The sequence below is a fragment of the Rosa chinensis genome, chromosome 5 (genome assembly GCF_002994745.2).
Source record: "Rosa chinensis cultivar Old Blush chromosome 5, RchiOBHm-V2, whole genome shotgun sequence".
Taxonomy (NCBI): Eukaryota; Viridiplantae; Streptophyta; class Magnoliopsida; order Rosales; family Rosaceae; genus Rosa; species Rosa chinensis.
Window position 1 is genome coordinate 26,526,939 of NC_037092.1, and position 16,949 is coordinate 26,543,887.

The 16,949-nt window shown below is 37.8% G+C and overlaps 1 protein-coding gene across 1 annotated transcript; it reads left to right on the forward strand.

Annotated features, from left to right (window-relative positions):
* The first annotated feature begins 6,894 nt into the window (after positions 1–6,894).
* LOC112203536 lies at positions 6,895–8,578 on the forward strand. Its single transcript, XM_024344495.1, has 5 exons — positions 6,895–6,958; positions 7,136–7,683; positions 7,789–7,854; positions 7,990–8,343; positions 8,489–8,578. Exons 1-5 carry the CDS (start codon positions 6,895–6,897, stop codon positions 8,576–8,578), a joined length of 1,122 nt encoding a protein of 373 aa, XP_024200263.1.
* The last annotated feature ends 8,371 nt before the right edge of the window (positions 8,579–16,949 follow it).

A 16,949-nucleotide genomic window follows, 5' to 3' on the forward strand; every position in this document is an offset into this window, starting at 1 on the left:
AATAAAATTATCTACAATCAACAACCCTAAACCCTAACATTCAATGAACCAAATTTCGTACGAAACACAAAAGAAACAACCAATCCAGAAACAATAGAAGACAAATACCTTTGCCAATAGAAGACAAGCACCTTTGCCAATGGTTTTGGAGGACAAAATCCCCAAGGAAAAGCTGGATTGCCTTGATGATGAGCATATAGCTTTGGCAAAGGTTTTGGAGAAAAACATACAAAAGGAAGAATTGGCTTGTGATGAATGGCATACATTGGAGTAGGTCTTGGCGCACGAAAAAGAACTAAATTCCTTGCATTCATCGCCATTGCCATAAAAGACGAAGAACAATAGCACAGAGGAAAAGAGAGAAACACTAAATAGTTGAGAATGGGCACGGGCCCAAGGCCCAGTGGGTATTGAATCGAAATCCAGAAGAAAAAAAAATTATGTCATCCTCATCACGTAGGGTGTGATTGGAGATCTTCCTAGATGGATGATTATAGGTTTGTAAAATATGTTGGTTGTAATCATAAGATAGGGAAATTAGCAATGACCAAATTATCGACAATCAAAGAAATATTGACCATCCGAAAAATGAAAATTTCGAAGGATATTTTGAGAAAATATCGATATCGATAAAATTAGCCAGAAACTATAGAAACTTGGAAAAAAAACATAAATATTATAAATGAAACTTTAAAATACGTCTAATTGATCAATTATCTACTCTATTTCAAAAAACTATATATTAAAGAAATATTATTACATAATAAAATGTTTGAATACGAGGTTATAATCTGCTCTATACTTTAGTTCCCCCTCTTTTTTTTTTCTTTTTTTTTTTAACCGTACGTAGTTTTTGGAGTTGTAAGAGTATGAACTGTAACGGTATATATAGGTAAAATTCTTTTATTGAGTCATTTCGTGATGTGTTACCATACCTTTCAGTAATATTTGTTTATTTGTTTGTTTTTATTTTATTTTTATCAAACACGTTTCATTAATCAAAGCCTTAACCTATAATAGTACATTCATCAAATCTGAAACCCTAAATTGAAGGACTCAAAACTTGACAAATACTACTCATTACGAACACACTAAAGCTCGATTTGTAATCGAGTCTATAGACCACCAGGAACACCGCATTCCCAAGGTAAAATCATCTTTTACTTACTAGCTTGCATTAGTACTTAATTGTGGTTCGATGAAAGTAGATATTTCTTAACAAAGCATATAGAAGCGACAAACTATAGACTTGTAAAATACCTACAACTAGATGAAAAAAATAAACAAGAGAACCAATTGACAAAACAAATGGTTCGCCGCTAGCTCTGAACGAAGCCCACTAGATCCCACCAAAAAATAGTAGGTACTTATTGAAAATAAAAAACTAAACAAAATGACAAAAAAAAAACAACTTGAAACAAAGAGACTTAACCCAAACCGACCAAAAGACCTAGCCCAAAACATGGCCCAATTACCTAAGCCCAACCATAAGGAATAAGACTAGAACACTGGTGAAGAAGCACCAATGTTGCAATGCCAACTCCATCATCGTTGTCACTGACAACTTCGTAGCCGCCACCATCATCACACCCCACCAACGTACCCAATATTGTCATGAATTTGTGAGAAATCATAAGTTTAATTTACGAAATACTAGTTATTGTAATTCTCAATTGTTGTTGTAACAAAAATAAAAAGAACACATTTAAACAACATTTTTAAAATTAGATCTATTCTGCAAGGTTGTACTAGTGATGCAATTTAGTTGGTTTTTTTGTTGGTTAATTAGATGTTCAATACATGAAGTGTCACTCTGATACAATTTTCTTTAGGGACTATTGATGTATTTTCTTGGACCATTTGTTTGTTTTTATTTTTGTGTTTTGTGTTTTGTGTTTGTGTTTGTGTTTTTTTTTTTTTTTTGAGGTAGGGGCAAATCGGCTGTCCTTAAGCCATACCTATTGATGAAATCATAGAATACAGGAGACATGGTGCGATTGGTGCCTAAACTCTGTATGACAATAAGCTTCAAGAGAAAGTCCCGGAATAATATCAGGATTCTCTGCTAATCTTGTGTATTCTAATACGCACCAATTAGTAAATAATGCATAATTGGCTATTCCATTTGCTTTACAATTTTGACTTTGTGTTTGTGATTGTTGGGCTTGAACCTTTATGGATTATAGTCATTCTACCCATTCCCCACATGCAAGAACAGACAAAGAAATTGATTAGTTCTTAAAAGTCTGAATGGATTGGTCGGCAGAAATTAACAACATCACTTACCTTTTTTAATAATCTATGTGAGTCATTCTGTGGCCAACTGCACAACCAGTGGATGCATTAAGAATTTGAGCTTGGAAGCATTGAGAGGATATATAGTCCTCTAGTGAAACATATAATGTATGCATTTGTTTATGGTTGCAGAAATGGGTTAATTTAAACCTAGAAAATTCATTGGGAGTTGTGAATCCGGAGACATATGATTCACATGTCGAATAATTTTTTTTAGTTTTTTTTTTTTAAATATGTCGAATATAAAAATTGTTAAAAGATTCGAGACTATTAAAATGTCAATACATTGAGTTACATAATCTCAATCTACATGATAGCGTAAAATGTTGATGCATGATAGTCAGAATGACGTGTTCATGTATATCATAAAATGGTCCGCGCACAAATAGTACAGAGATTATTTTTTTGTAACCCTCAAACTCCTATACAATTCTGGTTTGGTTCCATTTTCACTATTCACATTCAAACCGGTTAGTCATATGAAAAATTACAGAGACAAATGTAAAAAATTTGGCAAACGAGAACTCCATTATTTAAGAAAGATAGAAAAAACCAAAGAATAAAGGGAAGCAGCACTTTGTCTTCGATTTATTTGAAGCTCCCAAAGCCTCTGTATAAAGGGAGGGACAAAGCAAGCGCGGTAAAGATCCATGTCTCTAATCCATACATATCAAATCGCATTTCGGGTTCACAGGTGAGTCTCAAATCTCAATGTTACTGCGCAATAAACTTAAATTCAATGACCCCGATTTGAAGCCACTTCTGGGTTGTTTCCATTTCGCTTTTATCTGTTGAAATTCTGTTCTGGGTATCCTGGAAATTCACAATTTTTTTTTGGGCTGTCACTTTAGGCGAATCCCACTTCACCTAACATGGGTTGGGGAAATCCCCAAAATGCTTTGCTTTCAGTCCAAGAGCTTGTTGCATTGTGCTTTTTCTTTTTTCTTTATATTTATTTGTGTTATCAAATTGTTCTTCACTTTCTCTTGGTCCTTAAATTGGTAGATTTGGCGTAAAAGATTACTTCTTTGTTTCATTCACATGGGTTTTGATTAGTTTTATGGGTGCTAATTCTGTTTTAGATTTGGTATTTGAACCCCAATATTTGTTTCGGGTGAATTGGAAGTTAAAGAGTTTTGGAGATTTTTGGCTTGAAAAGGTGAAACCTTTATACAAGTGTAGCTTAGTAGTGTGACCTTTATTTATTGCTGAGTTGAGGAGAAGCAACTAGTGGATTAAAATGGATGATGCAGCTAGTTTGATAGAAGCTGAAGGATCAAGATTTAGTCAGTTGGAGCTAATTGGACGGGGATTGTTTGGCGATGTATATAAAGGGTAAGTTCCGGATTGTGGATGTATAATGTATAAGTCGGCTTGTGCTCTGTCTGAGTTGGACCTATTTTGTTGCCTCCTTGCCTTGTTATGGTGAGTTGTTTAGTGTTATTGTATGTTTAATTGGACAACTTCTGCTAATTATACGCAGAGTAAAGCTTTATACTTGGAGTTTTACATGTCAATTTCATTTCTTTCAAGTATCATCATCTTTTGTCTAATGTTAACTGGCACACTGAATGTCATTGAACTTGAAATCCTGTGTTTTTAATTTTTACTTTCACCACTAGCATTTTTGGTATTTTTCTGAAGCTCTGCAGCATAGAAACAAAGACAACTAGGAATCAGTCAAGCAAAATAATCAAAGTATCAAACTAGTTATGCATGCATCATATATCATATATAGTGGATCCATTCTTAGACTTTTGAACTTGAACCACAAGGTAGAGAAGTTAAACAAAAACTCAGGATTACAAAAAGGATTGTATTTTGTTGGTCATCAGTCGCGATTGAGCTGCTACTCTAGATTTACAAAAAGACTGTATTTTACTTGTGACACTGCCATTTGTGTTTAATTCGGATCATCCATAGGGGCGGAGTGAGGTAGGGGCCCAATGAGTGTAGTGTCCCACTCAATTTTTGTGAAAAAAATTATAATATATATAGTACATTAATATTATATTAGAATATGATTTTGTTATATATTTTAAAATTAATTTTCAACTTTGACTAGTCCATATGGACGTTCATGCACTCCCTTTTTTGCAAATCACACTCCCATTTTCATTATACATGGAGTGAAAAGAAAAACCCTAGAGAGCGAGACTCTGGCGTAGCGTCGTCAGCGGACAAGATCGCAGGTGACTAGAATGATGGCTCTGCGTATTCTAGCATGGAATTGTCGAGGGATAGTGAGCAACACAAGGAGACGTGCTTTGATTAATTTGATTCGACAGTAGAAACCAAAAATCTTGTTTCTATAAGAAACTCTATGTAGTTTGGAGCAACTGGAAACCTTACGAATTAAAGTAGGGTTTGACAATTGGCTAGGCTGTCCTAAGGAGGATGAGAGCCAAGGTATAGCATTTTTTTGGATGAACGAAGCACATGTACGAATCTGGAATTATTCGGCTTAACATGTTGATGTGGCTATAGGAGTGGAAGGAGCAACTGATGAAAAAGAGGATTGTGGGTATATATGGGTATGCACAAATAGTTGATCGGCATAAGACTTAGAACCTGATGAGACAACTTGCAGCCTAATCAACATTGCCATGGTTGATTGTTGTTGTGAAATTTTAATTAAAACTCGCAAGCGCACGAATCGTCGCTAGTATAGTGTGCAAGTACGAGGTCGTTCCAACTGAGGATTGATAATCAATTTAAATCCTAACCTAATTAATCCAAACACAAAAACACATAAGCAATCAAACTAAAGAAGATATGGTTTTGGATTTTTGAATAAATAAATAATATGAAAATTAAAGAAAGAAAGAAACAAACAAATAATGATAAAACTTAGGGTTTCATAATCAACCACTAACAATCCTATTCATGTTTCAATGCAATTAACAGATTCTTTTGTTTCTCTATATGATAATTCCCGTAATCTAAGTCCTTCTCAAGTACTCTAGACCATAGTTTTCCTTAAGTGTATGATGCTCTCCCTCTCAGGTAAAGATCTTATATCCTAACTATGTAGTTTATCCTTCTCAGGTATAAATTTAACATGCAAGACTCATTACGCTTTAGAAAACAAGGGAATCAAGCAAACCATTAGTCTTTCTCAAGTAATAATGTAATTTACCACACTTAATCACAATAAGCTAATCAAATTATATTGCATCTCTGCTTCAAATTTGTTTTCCAATTACTATATGCAAAGCCCTAAGGTGATCAATCAAAGAACTTAAACATAAAGCATCAATTCAAATAGTGATTAAGCATTCATCATAAAGAAACTATAAATCCATCAATAAAACATCAAAGTACATAAACAATCATGATAGGGCATCATTCTAACCCTAAAAAAAGGTTTAGCAAAAGATAACTAAATAAAACATAAAAAGAATGGAAGGGGAAAAGAAAGAGAAGATGGATGAGTCATCTCTGCTCCTTAGGCATCTACATTGTGCTCTCGAGACTCCTCTTCTCATGTAAATTTGTGCTCCCTTATATAGGGAAGATTTCTGCTCATCTTTAGCTTCATGTTTCCTTGTAAAACTTGGGTTTAGAGTCATTTCTTCATTTGGAATGGGAAAACCTTGAAATATATCTTGTAGAAGTAGGAATACATGTGCCTCATTAAATCCTCATCTGAATTAACTTCCTTGAAACATTAGGATTGATGCTCTTGTGCCACGAAACTTGAGTTCCCCACGAATGTGTGTAAAATCCCCAGCAGATTTTCTGTCTGACCTATCTTCACTCAAATAATCATAACTTTCTCTTGAAATATTGAAATCGAGATCTGTAAAATTCTGCAGAAAGTAGACATCCGTAGCTTTCCATGAATATAAGGATCATTGTCTGATTCGATCCAGGTAAGTCCCAGTAATTTGGCGAAGTTGGATGTTCTGTACAGATAGATTCCCAATCTCAGATTGCACATTGCCTTTCAATCCTACTTAGCTCATTTTGGCTTCTTCTCTTCTCTTTATGAGACAAACCTACAAAAACACTATAACAACATAAATGATTTGAAATAAGGAGGAATAAGCATAAATACTAAGATTAAGAGGCAAAGAAATATAAGAAAATATGAGCACATCAATTGTGGGTGATTTTAATGAGATAGCATATAACTCTAAGAAGACAGGAGGGGTGCCTAGGAGGCATGCTCAAGTTCAGGCTTTCAGAAAAGCAATGATTGATTGTTCTCTCATAGATATGGGGTACAGTGGAAGCTCGTACACCTAGTCCGATTATCAAATGAAAGAGCGGTTGGATCGTAGTCTGTGGACAGTGGATTTACAAGGTCTCTTTCCTTCGTCTCAAATGAGCCATTTGCCACCCAGTTCTTTGGATCATAGTCTGCTAACTGTTGATATTAGTGAGACTCTTATACCTCAGTCAGGCAGGAGGAGGTCCTTATTCTGGTTTGAATAGTTTTGGGCGACTCACATTGAGTGTGAATCGGTGATCCAACGTGGAGCGCATATAGGTGTGGACGGTGATCCAATGCATCAAGTTTGTTAGCGCATCAAACATACTGGACGAGAATTGACAGGGTGGCAGAGGCAGACATTCATGTTTCAACAAGTGAAGATGAGAGCAATTCGATCTCGTCTAGATGAGCTACTTTGTAAACCGTATGATGCAGTTGACCATGGTGAGAAGCGAATTCTTCAAGCAAGGTTTCAAGAGTTACTTACCCAAGAAGAAACAGTATGGATTCAACAGTCCCTGGAGCTTTGGCTGAAAGGCGGAGATAGAAACACGGCCTATTGTCATAGAAGAGCATCCAATCGAAAGCAATGAAATAGAATCTTGGGATTGTTTGATGCAGATAACCAGTGGGTGAGTGATATTGCTGGCATTGAAAGGGTGGTCAGTGAATATGACAAGACCATGTTTCGAACTGAGGGGGTGAACAACAGAGCACTGGAACTTATTCTTAATACTGTCCAACCTAGGGTTACTCAGGCCATGAATGAAAAGCTAATAGCACCTTATTCTGATGAGAAGATCAAAGCAGCTTTATTTTATATGCATCCATCTAAGGCGCCAGGTCCAGATGGGATGTCCCCCTTTTTCTTTCAGAAATACTGGAGTAAATTGGGTTCAGATGTGTGCAAAACTGTGAGGTATTTCTTGTCTTCGGGTGTTTTGCTCAGAGAGGTGAACTTTACGCATATCACACTTATCCCCAAGGTCAAGAGTCCGAAACATATGTTGGATTTAAGACCTATAGCTTTGTGTAATGGCTTGCATAGAATTTGTTCAAAGGTGCTGGCAAACAGATTGAAAAGAATTCTGGGAGATATAATATCTCCATTACAAAGTGCTTTTGTTCCGGATCTTTTGATTTCTGATAATATACTAGTTGCAACTGAAGTACCTCATCACTTGCATAATAATCGCAGAGGTCGAGATGGAAATTTCTCCTTGAAACCGGATATCAGTAAAGTGTATGATAAACTGAAGTGGCCTTTCTTGTAGGCCATGCTTTTGAAGATGGGCTTTGCGACAAATTGGGTGGACTTGATTATGGCAAGTATTCAGAATGTTAGCTATTCTTTCTTAGTGAATGGAGAAGTTTGAGGTTATATTAAACCATCCAAAGGCATCAGGCAGGGTGATCCATTGTCACCATATTTGTTCATCTTGTGTGCATAAGGCCTCTCATTTTTAATTGAGCAGATTGCACAACAGAAGTGGATTCAGGATATCACTCTTGCACCAGGGGAACCACAACTTCATCATCTTCTTTTTGCAGATGACAATTTTCTTTTTGGTACAACCATTGAGGAAGAATGTCAACAGTTTAGAAATATCTTACATACCTATGAGGTAGCGTCAGGCCAAAGAATTAATTTGCAGAAAAGTGAAGTAGTTTTCAACAAGAATGTTGACTTAGACAAGCAATATCAGTTGGCAGGCCTGTTGGGAGTCCAAAGAGTTGACAAACATGAAAGATACCTGGGACTCCTTACATATGTGGGGAGAACAAAAACAGCAACTTTTAGTTACTTGAAGGAGAAGTTGACAAACAAGGTAGTCAGTTGGAGAGCAAAATTGTTAAGTGGAGCTAGCAAAGAAATTCTTATTAAAGCAGTGGCTCAAACAATACCAAATTATGTAATGAACTGCTACAAGTTACCTGTTGGTTTATGTGAGGTTCAACAACAATTGTGTGCAGGTTTCAGGTGGGGGGACTCCGAGGAGAAACAAAAGATACACTGGGGGTCTAGGGATAGGCTTTGTGTTCCAAAGAAAGAGGGTGTCATGAGCTTTAAAATTTTGCATTGGTTCAATATGGGTATGCTAGCAAAACAGGTTAGAGATTAGTTAAAAACCCTAATTCTCTGGTTGCAAGGCTATATAAAGCTCTTTATTTCCCTACCAGTGACTTCCTAAGTACAAAATTGGGTGAGCAACCATCATTCCCTTGGCGAAGTATATGGGAAGGTCGAGCAGTGCTTGCACAAGGGCTATAGTGGCCAATTGGTAACGGGGAGCATATTGACATTTGGAGAGACCGGTGGCTACCAGATACCTACCCTCGAGGTCCTAGTTCACTACAACCTCAAGATGCCCCAAAAAGAGCCTGTGATTTGATTAATCCGGCCACAAGAAGCTGGGATATTGGTCAACTTGGGCAATGGTTTTCACCGATGGATAGGGAGTTAATTCTAAGAATCCAACTTAGTAGAAGAGCTCCAAGAGACAGATTGGTGTGGCACTTTAACAACAAGGGTATCTTCACCACAAAAAGTGCATATTATGTTGCACGGGATATGGCTTTGGAGTTGGTTCTTGATCCTCCATAAGACGCAGACCTGCATGCTAAACTCTAGTCTACTATCTGGAATGCAAAAGTGTCGAACGAAATAGCACTTCAGGTATGGCATTCATGTGTGAATATATTACCTAACCGTACTTGTTTGAGTATGAAAAGTTTTATGGGGGATGTGACATGGCTCACATGCACAAATGGGGTAGAAGATAACGTGCATGTATTTACCAATTGCACATATGCAAAAGAGATATGGGCAGCAGTAGCCATACCACAACCTCAAGGTGGATATGCGGATATAAAGGACTGGCTACTCCAGTTGGTGACTACTCTAGGCAAGGAGGATTTTGCTAAAGTGATGATGCTAATTTGGCATATATGGCGGAACCAAAACTCCCAGGTATGGGAAGGCAGCAAGCAACATCCCCGTGATGTAGTGTTGATGACCTCTGGATGACTAGAGGACTTTGTCAAAGCCAATGCCTCAGATACTCTACAGCGAACAAGGAACCAAGGGTGGGTAAAGCCACCGGAGCATTGGCTAAAGCGCAATGTGGATTGTGCGTTTGTGGTACAAACTGGACAAAGTGGAGCTGGGGTCGTTTTTAGGGATGCTCATGGATAAGTCCGGGCAGCGGTTGTCTGGCCCTTGCAGTCTATTACCACACCTTTCCATGCAGAACTACAAGCTTTGTTTGAGGCAATTCAAATAGCTGAAGGTATGAACTATAACACGGTTGTATTTGAAATAGATTGTTCTATGTTGGCAGCTGCAATAAATCAAGAGGAAGGTGACATGTCCATGTGTAGGTTTCTTCTTCATGATATGAAAGAAAGATTGCATACTCATACGGAGTTCAAAGTAACATTTGCTCTACGTGAAACCAACATAGTGGCTCATAAGTTAGCAAGCAAAGCGTGTAATAGTGTTAGCCTAACATGGTTTGGTACTGCTCCCGACTTTATAAGAGATGTCATTCTAAACGAGTGTATTCATTGATTGTTTTAATGAAATTCACTTCAAAAAAAAAATATATATATATATATATATATATATGGACACTCACGTGCTCTTTTTTTTTTTGTTCTTTTTTGTGGGATTATTTGAGGAGATGGACCAGCCTCGCAACCTTGATAATTAATCATAAATATAATATTTTTCTTTGCCAAATTCTTTTAACATCAATAATACAATTAGTTATTAGTTAATAATTCTTATTTTTTTATTACTTACAGATTTTCAAGTCCAATACATAAACAATTAAAAAAAATATTGTATTATATCAATAACATGTGTGTATATATATCGTCAAGTATATGTTAGTCTTGCAGCTTTTTATAACTCGTGGGTAATAGAGAACCCTAAAGGCCGAACTTTTCCGATCCAAGAATTCATTCTCGTCCGGTGGCGTCCGGACGCCGGGCTGGCCTTTGGCCTCCCCTCTGTCATGGAGACTGCTGCCGGACGGGTATTGATGGCTATTGCTCATGGGGTTCCATTAGATGAGGTTTGCTCGGGGCCTGTCGGCGGGTTTGGCTAGGATGGTACGTGGTGGTGGTTGTTCAAACAGAAGCGGAGATCTAGCTCTAATGCCCGTTTTTTCCTTGCTCAACGGCGCCAAGGAGTAGGCTCGTTGGCTATGTGTGGCAGGAGACCTGGATCGGGGTCAGTTTTTTTGCGGTGGCGTTGGTTTTTCTTTGTGCGTGGGTTGCAACGTTGAGGCCCGTGGCGGTGTGGGTCGCTGGCGGTGGGACCGCTACGGCACGAATTGCGGCTGTGCCGGTCATAGTAGCATGCAGGGGAGGGAGTTTCGCTTGACTGTTGTGAACGACGGGAGAGCCGATGGTTTGGTGGACTGGACCGGACCAACTGAATGGGCCTTGGGTGGACTTTCTGTGGTGGCTGCCTTAGTTGAGCTTTGAGTTGTGGGCTAGGGTTTTGGCCTTAGTGCATTAATTATGTATTAGCTTAGTTTTTTACAATAAATTTCCTTTTAGGAAGCTAACGCACGTTATGTGCACTCTATGTATCTCTAGCGCCTTTGGAGTAGTACCAAATAAGGATCTCCGCTATGTCTACGTCCATGACATGTCTAATGAGTGGGTCTATTTCTATGTATCACTGTGGGTACTACCACTATCTTCTTGTCGGTCTGTACATGGCAGCGGAAGGGTACGTAACGGCCTATTCTGACTTTAGATGAATATATCTATCAGCACCCGGATTTGGGTTTGGTTAAAAAAAATATATATTGTCAAGTATTGATTCTCAATTAATTTTTTTATGAAGAGTATTTTTTTTTTTTTAATAAAGGGCTGGTGCGGTGCCCTCAAGCCTTGATTAATCAAACTGTCAAATACAAAGGGGGGACATTGAGCATAAACCCCTGATTACAATAAGCATATAGAGAACATCCTGAAATACCATATCACGAGTCTCTACTAAGTAATTGTATTCAACAAGGCACCAACTAGCAAAGAGAGCCGAGCTATATCAGCGGCTCTATTTGCTTTGACACAGCGGTAACACAACAGAAAGTTAACTCGATCTGCAACTCGATTACAGCATAGCGTAATTTCCATACACACAGCTTTCTCATCATGCTGCCACTGGAAAATACATCTAATGACACTTAATTTCACCCTGCCACTAGGAGGCAGCGACTATTTAACCAAGCAAGGAACTCGCCGCCTACCTAGAGCAAACACGTTAGTGCTACTAGGAGATTGCGACAATTTACCAAGGCAAGGAACTCGCCACCAACCTAGAGCAGACAAGGCACACAAGGTGCATAAGCCGGGACCAAACCCATTATGATCTACCAAAGAATGGTAGTAACTTATTAACACAACTAGTAAGATAACAACAAAAAAAACAACTAAATACTTTAAAGTAAAAAACAAACCCTCTTGGACCTAGAGAGAAACCCCAGGCCCAAGGACTACCACGCCCAAACCGGGCCCACAAACGAACTGAGGCCAATAGAATCCAAACCTTGAGCCCAGCCTAAGATAGCTTTTGCACAGATAACTGAACCACCACCATCCTACCGACATGACCGTCACTCCGCCGCCACCTTCGGACCCCGACCGCCATCGAAAAGACTTATCCGACAGTGCACCAGCATAGTACATCACCAACCACCACCGCCCCTTTCCTCAGCAGTCCAATTCCAATAAAAGCCAGACCACCACCGTGACACCCTCCTGCTGCAAGATCCGATTCCAACCCGCTACCAAGCTTCAAAGGATTTGCGACGAGATCCGATTGGAACCCACCACAAATCCACCAAGCTTCAAAGGATTTGTGAAGAGTATTTTCTGCTATGAACCTTGTGAAGACTCGTTTAAGTAGTCTAATGGGTGACGAGTTTAGGAATGATTGCTTGATTTCATATATTGAGAAAGACTTTTTTACTAGTATAGATGAAAAGACTATCATGCAACGATTTCAAAATATGAAATCTCGTTGAGGATAATTATCATTGTCATAGATAGAAATTATATTTAAAAAAAAAAATATATATATATATATATATATATGTTTTTTTTTTGCCCTAGTAAACTTAAATTCTTGGCTCCGCCCAAGGTTCTAAATCTCTGTGATATTTCCGATATATCCCCTGATATCTCCTTATTTCGACGGACCGATATATCTAGGGGTAAATATCTTATCTGTCACCGTTTCTGCGAAATTTCTCCGACATCGTCAAATATCCCGGATATATTAGATATTTGCGATATATCCCGATAAAGTGAAGAAATATCTGTAAAATTTGAGGTAAAAATAAAAAAAAAAAACTCAGTAATTCTCTACATGAAAATCTGTGTGAAGAGAGATTTCCTAAAGGCAAATTTGAGTGAGGAGAAATCCCCTCAACGTGAATCTAGGTGAGTAGAAAATCCCCTCAAGGCGAATCTAGGTGAGGAAAAAAATTCCCTCAAGGCGAATCTAGGTGAGGAGAATTGGATAAATACCCTCAAGGCGATTGGTGAGAAGTAATTCTCTAAAAGTCTAAATGCAAATCTATGTGAGGAGAGATATGGTACTATGTAGTCTGTGACTATTTCTGTAACTCTGTAGTTGAATAATAGAAAGAAGATAAAGCCATAAAGGTTCAATTATTCAAATGAGGCCAAATGACATTGCAGAAGGAAGTCAAGGAACCATATATGGATCACATGATGAGAAGAGAGTGCAGAGTACGGAGTATTAAATTTTGGCTATGCATCTTGAAAAAGTGAGGAATAACGAAGCTACTGTGTAGTCTGTGTCTTAAACCTGAAATTTTTTTTTGGAAGTTGTCTCTTGTTTTAGTGGATCAACATAATTAAAAATAGAAAGTGATATATGATATGAAGCAAACTACAGATGGTTAAATAGTTAAATGTAATTCATCTTTTTTATTGATTTTATTTTATTAAGTGCAATGTTTATAAAACTATACAAAGGGCCCCAAATTGCAGATTGTATGCTTTAGAGATGCAAAGGAATCATTTGGGTCAACCATAGCAAGAAAAACAAGAGAAACCAGAAATAAAGGTTTGTGGTATATCCATATATGTATACATTAAAACACACACATACACACACATATAATTTCTTTAATAGAAAATGTTGATCTATTATAGCATTAACTCATTGTAGTAGCTTTACAGCTGATTGGTGGACACAATGTGGGTATTCTGCACCAAACAAGCAGAAAATTGCAATGCGTATTTTGGCACAAACGGCTTCTTCTTCTGCGTGTGAGAGAAATTGGAGTACATTTGCTATTATTCATACCAAGCAAAGGAACCGTTTGGCATATCAGAAGTTGGAAAAGCTTGTATACTGCTACTACAACATGAAGCTACAGCTGCGAGATAAACATGCAAAGAATAATGTGGTCAATGAAAACAACTATATAGATCTACTTCATGTTGCAAGCGAGCCGCTTGATAATGGCATTGATCAACTTCATGATTGGATTATGCCTGCACACCTCGATGATGAAGCTGGAAGACTTCTTCCACAAGTTGTAGAAACTGCAACTAATGCTGGAATCAACGTAGAGAGAGTCTTATCTGAAGAAGTTGTTAAAAACCCAGAAGATAATTCAGATAGTGATGATGCGTGGGGTGGTACAGCAACTCCAGATAGTTCTGATGATGGTGGAGAGGGTGGAAGCGGAACAGGTGGTGGAGGTAAAAGATATGAATATGGACAATCTTCTGTGGATGGAGGATTCCAATTTACCTGTGAAGGTAATTTTGATCATGCCACCTAAGATGAAGACCACGGAGTGAGAACAGCTGATCATGGTGCTCAAGAGAAGACCCGATATGGGAGGAGGACTAGAGGTGCAACTGATGATCAAAGTACCCCATCTGATGTTTCTTCAATTGCCTTAAGTTTTGACTCTATCAGTTTAGGTACAGAGCGCAGTGGGATCTCAAATGAATCTCATGAAGGCAACAATCAATTTGGTTATGATGCTTATGGATATAATCAATATGAAGAAGTATATGATCAATCATCTAGTTGGGTTCATCCTTATTATCCCCTTATAGGGGAAACAGTCGGCAGCTTTAAAGAGAGCTATAACTATCATGTTCATCACTACAATTCGCACTATATGGGTCATATGTCTTGATCTGATTATTGCATTTTCGTAGACCAGCGAGCGGTTTTTCAACTGCCTAGAGTCTCTTTTTGGATGTAGATGAAGTTTACATTCATATGTATTTATATGTAGTTCTAAATTTCTAATAAATTGATTTTTTTCAAAAACGATATTTTCGTACACTATATCCCCGATATATCCGATATCTCCCTTTTTCAACGTACCGATAGATATGAAAATACCGATATTTGAAACCTTGGCTCCGCCACTAACCATCCATTAGCAAGAAACACCCAGCTCAAGTGAACTGTGTGTTTCGCAGACTGAGCTTTAGCACTTTTATTTCTTGAAAGTAGTCCCTATCAAATTGAATTATCCGCTCACTTCGCCTAAGAAGGATACGGAACCAAAATTCAAAGACAACACTGCAACGTCATTTTCAGATGAACCAGAGACCAGAAGCAAAAAAATACACAACCAAGGGATTTAGTGATCCAATAAATTTTAAATTGCAGTATAACCAATCTTGAAAATCCAAGGGAAAATAACAACAGAAGTCATTAGGAGATTGCATATCAACCCAATCAGTCATGGAACTCCTACAGCATTTGAATAGGTGATCTAGAGGTTCAGTAGTTGCGGGGTCTCTAGAACACTTGGCAAGTTGGCATTATCAGTTAATCCTCTTAGCAATCCAGACACTAGTAAAAACCTATTATGGGCAACAAGCCAGAGAAAGCTCTGTAGTATAGCTAGCACCTGGTCCAATTTGGGTGACTTTCTGAGTTCAAATTTATTTCGTAGGTAGACTTGACATAAAATTTTCCATTGGGAGACAAATCCTAGACAGATTTATCATTCACACTAGCAGCTCCACCGGCCTGTGTGCCCAAAAATTTTTATTTACCTTGACAGGATGTATATCATGAAAAGATGCAAATCCCAGCCATCACAGTTAAACAATCAGACAATTAAGTTTTGCCAAGAGGAGGGAATAGGCTTTGTTACAAGCAAAGAAAAGTTACCTATACCAATCCGGCCAGTTGTCATTCCAAATTAAAGAGATAAAGGTACCATTTCCCAACCTGCAGACATTGGAAAGAGATAACCACATTGAGGAAGAAGTAGCATTTCCCCTCTATCAAAACCAACTGAAGATCTTGGTAATAATCATTGTTAGGAATGAAAACTTTGTGTGAAAAAAAGAAGAATATACGGATTTGAAACTCTTTATCACAGATTCTATGTAGCAACTTTCATACTACCTTAAGAGGGCTGGACTAGAGTCTGCAACAGAAACCATATATATACAGCTGTAGAGTTGAAGAACCTTTCATCCATCTAATTGGAATACTATGTCTTGTGACTTCCAATGATGATCTGTAGTTTGTAAATGGAAGAAAAATTTAGTCTTCAATCTATATTCCAAAGAAATATAACATTTAATAAATATATTTTTCAATAAAAAATAAAAGGAAGTATCAACGAAATATGACATTGAGGTCCATTTGCAGAACAATTTCTACTACTCGCTTACCTTTTACCACCATTTTGAAGCACATGACAAGCAAAGCTCTCTGGGCAACAATGTGCTACTTGACTGGTACATCTCTTCATATATCTCAGCTTGATCAAGTTGTCCAGACCTACTGAAGCGTGCTGCAATTCAGGTATGGTCCTCTAGTCTAGGTTCAATCTCAAACTGTTTCACAATATGGTTCAAATAGTAGACACTTCCTGCACCAATCTCATATGTGCACAAGCAGACAGAACTGCAACAAGAGAATGTGGTTAGCACACTCCTGCTGTTACCATTTCTTGAATCAAATTTAGGGGCTCCTTACCAAGCCCGTGATGGGAAAATCCAGATATATGGCATTCCAGTTAAGAGAGTCTCGATAAGTCGTATCTAACAAAAAGCTTCATATGCTGCTGGAATGTTACCAGACTTGGAATACATATTGATCAAAGCATTTCCAACAATAAAAGGTTGATTAGTAATCGTGGTGAGGAATGTTGAGGGGATGAATATTCTAGCTCCGCCCATGTGTCTCACATTGGTTCAATGGTTCAATCGATCAGCATGAGATAATTACAAATAAAGGGATGACTACAGGTTTTTATCACCACTAGGATCAAAACTTTCTTGCACCGGATAGAATGATACTTAACTTTCAAAAGTGATCAAAGAGATACCTGGACATATAAAAATTGATCAATTTCATACCCAACTTTTAAAAGTGATAAAAAAGGTACCT